The sequence below is a fragment of the Plectrocnemia conspersa genome, unplaced genomic scaffold, assembly GCF_051122295.1.
Source record: "Plectrocnemia conspersa isolate PC_06_02 unplaced genomic scaffold, ASM5112229v1 ptg000011l, whole genome shotgun sequence".
NCBI lineage: Eukaryota > Metazoa > Arthropoda > Insecta > Trichoptera > Polycentropodidae > Plectrocnemia > Plectrocnemia conspersa.
Window position 1 is genome coordinate 366967 of NW_028277175.1, and position 7829 is coordinate 374795.

At 34.6% G+C, this 7829-nt stretch overlaps 1 protein-coding gene across 2 annotated transcripts; it reads left to right on the plus strand.

Annotated features, from left to right (window-relative positions):
- The first annotated feature begins 90 nt into the window (after window positions 1-90).
- Window positions 91-5707, plus strand: hyx (cell division cycle 73 hyrax). Of its 2 annotated transcripts, none has more exons than XM_088197847.1 (12): window positions 91-244; window positions 318-423; window positions 505-624; window positions 698-846; window positions 3452-3677; window positions 3748-3940; window positions 4292-4423; window positions 4481-4643; window positions 4713-4827; window positions 4902-5043; window positions 5108-5249; window positions 5317-5707. In XM_088197847.1, exons 1-12 carry the CDS (start codon window positions 114-116, stop codon window positions 5351-5353), a joined length of 1656 nt encoding a protein of 551 aa, XP_088053973.1. In that variant the 5' UTR covers window positions 91-113; the 3' UTR covers window positions 5354-5707. The 2 variants fall into 2 exon arrangements, with proteins under 2 accessions (XP_088053973.1, XP_088053974.1); XM_088197848.1 differs by having other exon boundaries at window positions 4490-4643.
- Window positions 5708-7829: the final 2122 nt, after the last annotated feature.

Below are 7829 nucleotides of genomic sequence, written 5' to 3' on the forward strand. Positions count from 1 at the left end.
AATAATAGTTATTTCAATATAAAATGATTGTTATGGTCGATTTAAAAAAGGTATCTTTTGGCCAGTGGCAACACTGCGATCGTTTCGTTCAGTCTGGGAGACGGGTGTCCGCGATGGCGGATCCGCTGTCGCTTTTGCGCCAATACAATGTCAACAAGCGGGAGATCTTGGAGCGCGACAATCACATCATCTTCGGCGAGTTCTCCTGGCCGAAGCATGTCAAGACCAACTATCTCATGTGGAAGTCAGTGGTGTTCGCTCCTTTCGTCTCTTCCGCTCTAAAACTGGTCCCAGCTGTCAAAACCGTTCGGTTTCAGGTCCGACAAGGACGCCAAGGAGAAGGAGTACTACACGCTCGAGTGTCTGCTGTTCTTCCTCAAGAACATCACTCTCAACCATTCCACCTACGTCCTGCAGGCAGTCGTGAGTGCTATTTTTTTTATCAACATAACCTCGTTTGTCACCAAAGATAATCGCCAACGTATTTTGTTACTCTCGATCAAGACTGCCGAAGTTCCCGCCGTGAGGATCCCCGATAGGAAAGAGCTACTGGCGTATTTGAACGGCGAAACCGCTACTTGCACGTCCATCGATAAGAGTGCGCCTTTAGAAATACCCAGACAGGTACGTATTTTGATAGTCTCTCTCTCTCGCCTCGCATTTCCATAATTAAAAAACACATAATTAACCGCTTCAGGTCAAACGACTGTTGGAACAAGATGGATCCGGCGAATCGCAAGCCAAAAAGACCCGCATCGAAGAGCTTCAGGTGCAGAAAGTTAGAGAGCAGCTCGCGGCTCGTTTGGACGCGCCCAAGGAAGCCTCCGTGACGGTCGACAACATCAAGTAAATACAATTATTATTAATAGAAAATGTTGAGAGCCTCTGAATTGATATAAAAAAATCCACAAAAGCCGAATACTATATAAAAAATATGTAAAATACATTAACTCACTCCCAGGTGTATACTAATTTGTATAATTTAACTCGACTCAAAAGGTTAAATAACATGCATTTTTCTGGCCAAATTCAAGGATGTCCCTGTTTAGAATCCACGACAGAGGCAATAAAATCAGCAGTGGAAACGTTCTATTAAGAATATAACAATTTTACGACTTATAATAAGTGTGATCACCATCGCTCGGTAAAATGCTTTCCCACTGCGACGGAGCCGACACAATTTTACTGCTTTTGATGTGAATTTTTCACTTCTGAGAAGTGATAATTGTTTTTGCGCCCTCCTATTGACCAAAATTCGGTTTGAATATACTTCAACCAATACTCATATCAAAAGTCAGTAGTAATATTGGTAAGGATAGCTATCATATTTTAAAAAAAGTGTAATATCCAAGCGCAGACTAACTATGGAGCAATGTGCGGGATGCGACGTCTGTGTACTTTACCTCCCACTTATTTTCCCCTAAGAGATGAGTTGGCTTAGTTTGTATTTTGGATTTGACTTAATGAGAGTTTAAACTATAATTAGTTTTAAAACTTTCATTAGGTTAGGTTTGGGTTTAAACAGCAAATGAACGTTTCGCAACTGTTAAATTGAGTTTCATAGATATTTTAGAGCAGCATATAATTACACTATTAGTTCAATTATATTTTCACTAATAGAACTATATATATATATATATATATCTACTCGTGAAAATATAATTTCACTGAAAAACACATTTGTATATCGCATGTAAATAAATAATGATAAGTGTGTAAATGTATATATTACTATCTATGGAAATATTTAATCATATAATTTTACTAACACTGCTAGATAAATCATATTTTCACTGGTAAAAATATATATCTACCGGTGAAACTGTATTCTGATATAATTTCACTGAAATGACAATGGGACCAAATTTTTTTCAACAACCGCGAGTAGAAATAAGTTTACGGATATCTTACGATTTATTCGTTTTGTTAAAAAAATGATAGGAAGTCCACAGTGCGAGGTAAATCACAGTTATAAATTAAAATGACGTCCGTGATTCTAAACCAGAAATTCCCAAAAAAAATAGTTTTGAATATATCCTGAAAATATTTTTTAAAACATGACATTTCAGTGAAATCATATCGCAATACATTTTCACCTGTAGATATATATTTTTACCATTGAAAATATAAATTATCTGGTAGGTGCTATTCAAATTACATGATTTCAACTATTCTATATGTAGTAATACATATATTTAGATACTTATTATTTATTTACATGCTACATTGAATATGTGATTTTCAGTGAAGCCATAGTTTCACTACTGAAGTCTAAATATATTTTCACCAGTAGATATATGTTTCTACTTGTGAAAATATTATTTAACTGGCGCTATTATGCTGCTTTAAAATGTGCTATGAATCTCGATTTGCCAGTTGAGAAATGTACATTTGCTGTTCAAACCCAACCCTAACCTAATGACAGTCTTAATTATATAGTCCAAAATATAAACTAAGCCAACTCATCTCTCAGAGGAAAATAAGTGAAAGAAGTACAGACAGATGTCGCATCTCCTATATTGCTCCATAGTTAGTCCACACTTGGATATTACACTGTTTTAAAAATATGATAGCTATCCTTACCGATGTTACTATGGATTTATAATATAAAAGTATTGGTTAAATACAAGCAAACCAAATGTTGGTCAATAAGAGGGTGCAAAAACAATTATCACTTCTTAGAAGTCAAAAATTCACATCAAAAGCAATAAAATCGTGTCAGCGCCGTCGCAGTGGGTACGCTCGTTACCGCGATGGCACTGTGACACCCACTGCGACGGCGATGGCACGATTTTATTGCTTTTGATGTGGATTTTTGACTTCTGAGAAGGAATAATTGTTTTTTGCGCTCTCCTATTGGGCAAAATTTGATTTAGATACATGCTTTCTTTATTTAATTTTCACTTAGTGTAAGTTTGAATATTTTTATAAAAATCTTAATAAGAACACTAGGTAAATCAGCGTTTCCACTGCAGTGGCACGATTTTATTGACGTCATTGGGGGGGGAATGAATTAAAATAAGACCGAAAGTACGAGATTTTAATTTAAGGCATTAAATTTGGCCAGAAAAATACATGGCATATAATGAAATACTATGAATTCTAATAAAATAAAATATTACAAAATTACTACTGATGCCTACTTTTGCCTCCCCCCCTGTAAAAATCTTAAATGTCATCCCTGGGTATATATAGCCATAATAAAAAATAGTTTTATTCTCAATAATACAAGTCAAAATTTGTTTTTAATAATAATTAATTTATATATCATAACAAATATAATTCAGAAAGAAAATTAAATTTATAGTACAAATTTTAAAAGTAAAAAATATAACCATTTATTGTGATTGGTCCGATAGTTTTAGTTTTAAATGATATGCATTTTTCTGTACAAATTCAAAGGATGTCCCTGAATGATATAATAATATATTTACGATCGTATCGCTTTTAGGTCTCTATCGGAGGCTATGTCGGTAGAGAAAATTGCAGCTATCAAAGCTAAACGTTTAGCTAAAAAGAGAACTACTATTAAAAGCAACGATTCGCTGGATACGTTAGGCGTCGTGGGTTCGGATCTCAGAGCCATATTGGATTACGACGTGGACGTTACCAAAGATATTATCAGCAGAGAGAGGGAATGGAGAACGCGTACTACAGTCTTACAAAGTAACGGAAAGGCAAGTATACCGAGTTAGTTAGTTTTTTTACTATTATTATTATTATTATTAATTTTTTGCTTTTCAATAGTCGTTTGTCAAAGACGTTTTGGCAATTTTAGCATCGGTGAAAGCTCGAGAAGAAGGCAGATCCGGTCCCCGCGCGGCGCCACCGCCTCCCATAGGAATGAACAGTAGACCTACGCCCGGGCAACCGACCAGAAGCGCACCCGCCGTGCAGTATAATCGTTACGATCAGGAAAGATTCAACCGACAGAGAGAAGGTATGCCGTTCTTCACCGATCCAAATCGCATCTGTTATTTATTTATTTTATTAATTTATATAGCTTATTTTTACACTAAACATACATATAATACATAATATAAACATATCTAGAAAATAAATAAAAATGACTTAATATTATAATTTATTTCTTAATGCAGGAACATGTTTCTTTATTCCATTTTGGAAACCCGCTACATTTTTATTTTTGCGGATTTTCCTAGACATATAAAATTCGCACCTTCGTACATTATTCTTGTTTTCTTATATAGTATTAAATCTATGTACATCTTTATTTCTTATTAAAATACTCTTGTAACAATATGTTCTAATCGATATTATCGTTGAATAGAAACTGAGGGATTCAAAATCGACACCATGGGAACATATCACGGCATGACGTTAAAGAGCGTGACGGAAGGTCCTAGCGCGGCACCGCGAAACCGTCAACCGCCGCCTGGTCAACCCGCTCCGGCCGCCGCAGGTAAGACGATTGGATCACACTCTACGTCAAGTTATACGCACTGATAATTCACGACAGCTCATTTAGCGAACGGACCGCGCGAACTGTTACCTGTGTCTCAAGCGAGGCCGGTAGCCGGAGGAAGCAAACGGCCGTCCAGAACACCCATCATTGTGATTCCGTCGGCGTCTTCGTCGCTCATAGCCATGTACAACGCCAAAGATATCCTCCAAGAGCTTAAGTGAGTGTCACCGGTTATTCGTTACATAATCTAGAACAGATCGGAGATGTAAATATATTTTCTTTACAGATACGTGACCATAAACGAAAAGAAAAACCAAGGAGCTACAAGGGAGAATGAAGTTCTACTTCAGCGACATAAAAAAAATAAAGAGGGCAGCACGACCGTCCCAACAGAAATTACAGTGCGTTTTATATTAATATATTAATACACTTTTTAATTCGATCGTCGGATATATATTATGTTTTATCGATTCAGGTGCCTTATCGTATCGTGGATAATCCGTCTAGACTCTCACCGGCTGAATGGGATCGCGTGGTGGCCGTTTTCGTCGCCGGTCCCGCGTGGCAGTTCAAAGGATGGCCTTGGGACGGAAACCCAGTACATATCTTCGCCAACAGTGAGTGCACCGATTCTGCTATCGGACGCCGGATCAGATCTTACGTTTCTATCTCTAATTGCAGTTTGCGCTTTCCATATGAAATTCGACGATATGCCGCTCGAGGCTAACATAGGTCGGTGGGACGTTACAGTCTTACAAGTCAGTCGAATCAAGCGTCATCTGGACCGAGCCGTTCTTATGCAGTTTTGGGAAATTCTCGATAAGTATGTGTCTTCGCTATACTTGCACGCTTATTTTTTGCGCCTTACATTAATCTCATTCGTTTTTCAGACACATGTTGAAGAATAAGCCGCATCTGAGGTTTTAATAGTCTTCCGTCTTATTATTTCTTTTTTTATACTATAATTTTAAATTTAGAAATACGTCCAAGGAATAATCTGACGCTTTATTTATTCGTTCGTTGATCTGTATCCGTATTTTGAAATTATTAAGTGCCCGCGGTAATGAGAGACGTTCTAAATTTTACCCTCGACGACGTTACATAGTCTGCATATGTATCTCATATGATTTTTTTTAATTGTATGTTTGAAAAATGAACTGTATATATAATAAATGCAAAAAGTGAAGAGTGTATGGTTATAGTATATATTATATGATGTGAATATATCGAGTTTTTGTGTTTAGGAGGTTTATAATAGGCAAAATAAACGAATTATAAAAATGTGGTCGTTTTCATTGGGCGTTAAAGCAAAAATAATAGATTATAACATACACAGGGCTAATCTTTAAAAAATATTTACACGTACTTATAATTAACTAGATTTGCCTGTTAATGCTTTTTCAAATAATTGATTGCAGTACTTTGTGTGGCGACACTGCACTTATTGAATTAACGTTCTCGTATTTTTTAAGATTATTGTTCATTTGCTTATTAAAACATTTTTTTCTATATTAGTACTTACCAACGGGTCGTTTTTTCGCCCCGTGATGTGCAAAAACAGGCAGTTTAGTGAGAATTTTGCGCAACAGATATAACAAAAAAATATGACTTAAGCCAAAAGGAAATAAAAATTTATCAAATATTCCGAATTGTATCGGTACATATGTTAAAGTTATTTTATCAGTTTTTTTCAATCTGTGGGTCGCATAAGATCAAAATTAAAATCATGGAATTTGTTCAATTCTACTTTATTTTATTTCTGATTTAAAAAAATATTTACAAATAAGTTAAATATCTTGAAACTCAATATAAATAAAATTTAAAAAAAATGCTGGTTTTTGAGCATTAGCTATTATAACAAAATGCGTCGATTTTGTTTCCACAAAAAATGTAGTGTTCCCGCATTGAATATAAAGTAAAGTAGAATTCAACTTTGGTTTGATATAAATGTAACGTGTCATGTTTTTATAAATTTTTAATGTTTTAATGCATTTCTCTGAACGAGCAATAATAAAATAGTTCCATGTAGTGGGGGTGGTGTTGTATGGGCTAGAACTGACAATTTCCATCCGACGCCAGCCCGGTGCCGGGTAAATTCATCCGGCACGTCTGAAACCGGCCTAAGGGGCACCACCAAACTACGTAAATTATTATATATAAAATTATATTTTAGTCTTCCGTGGGTTAGAATTTTTACATTCATAGCTTTGTCACGTCTTAAGAATAATTTACAATGAAATTATAGGATCATCTCGTGTTTAAACAAAGAACTCTTTGATGGTTCCTCACTTGGAAGTCAGCAGTGGCAATAAAAAAAATTATGCATTGAAATATTTTTTGTCGTAAAGTATAAACATTGATTCATATATGGCAGCACAAAACGCTTTAGTTTTTGCGAGGTAGATACTACCGAACCCATCGTTAAACATCAGAAATCATAAAAGGTAGTCACTACCTGCCCCATGGATTACCAGCAGTGGACAGAAAATACTCGACCCATTGGTAGTGTTAATGAAAAAGCATTAATTTACTAGATATAAAATCCCGATTTAATGCATTGTAATTTTTACTTATTAATTTTTATTTTTATTATTTTCCTTTACATAATTTATTGTGCATGCTTTGATTTTTGTATCTAACTTTGTTATAAATAAAAGCAATATTGATTTAATTTATTTTCTGTTTTTGTATTTAATTTTAAAAATATACTTAGCTACTAATAACTTAAATGGCAACAAAAAAATTATCAGGAGGTGAAAACAGAAAAAATTCGACGAATTATTTATTTATTTATTAAAATTGATACCACGTGACCTGACAGGCACGATGGTCAAAATCATCACAAAGCAACTACTCACACGAAATTTGGTCACATATGACCATTGACAAAGTGATTGCTCATTTGAATATCGCTCACACAGAATTTTATCTTTGGCGAAATAGTATTATTTGATTATAATTTTCGGTCTAAGTAGGTGAGTGGGGGGGGGGGAATTTACTTTTTGCCCAAGGCACTGAATAACTAAGGGCCTGTCCATAAAATAGACGATAGTGTATTATTATATAGTATTGGCGCATCCATCCCGGCTAACAACCAATCAATAAGCACTATAAATGTCAGTTTTGAAGAAAAAATAAAGTTCGTGATTAAAATTTGCTATTATGTACATATACTGAATATAATATTAATATATTGTAATTCATTTAATACTGAAAGAGTTATATAAAGCGTAAAAAAAGTTTTTAATATAATATTTAAATATCTATTATAAAACATTTTTCACTTTTTACTGCCCGCGAAAAATTCAAATATTTGATGAAATTCTTATTATTATCGATCATTTATTATTTTTTACTTAATTTTCTTCGAATAGATAATGTATTTTGTGTGTTGACAAGAACT

Excerpts from the sequence above, each read along its gene's own strand:
- hyx (XM_088197847.1), top strand. The coding sequence starts at position 114 with ATGGCGGATCCGCTGTCGCTTTTGCGCCAATACAATGTCAACAAGCGG. Across the intron at positions 424-504 it reads CCTACGTCCTGCAGGCAGTC|ACTGCCGAAGTTCCCGCCGT; the intron begins GTGAGTGCTATT and ends CTCTCGATCAAG. Across the intron at positions 3,941-4,291 it reads ATTCAACCGACAGAGAGAAG|AAACTGAGGGATTCAAAATC; the intron begins GTATGCCGTTCT and ends ATCGTTGAATAG.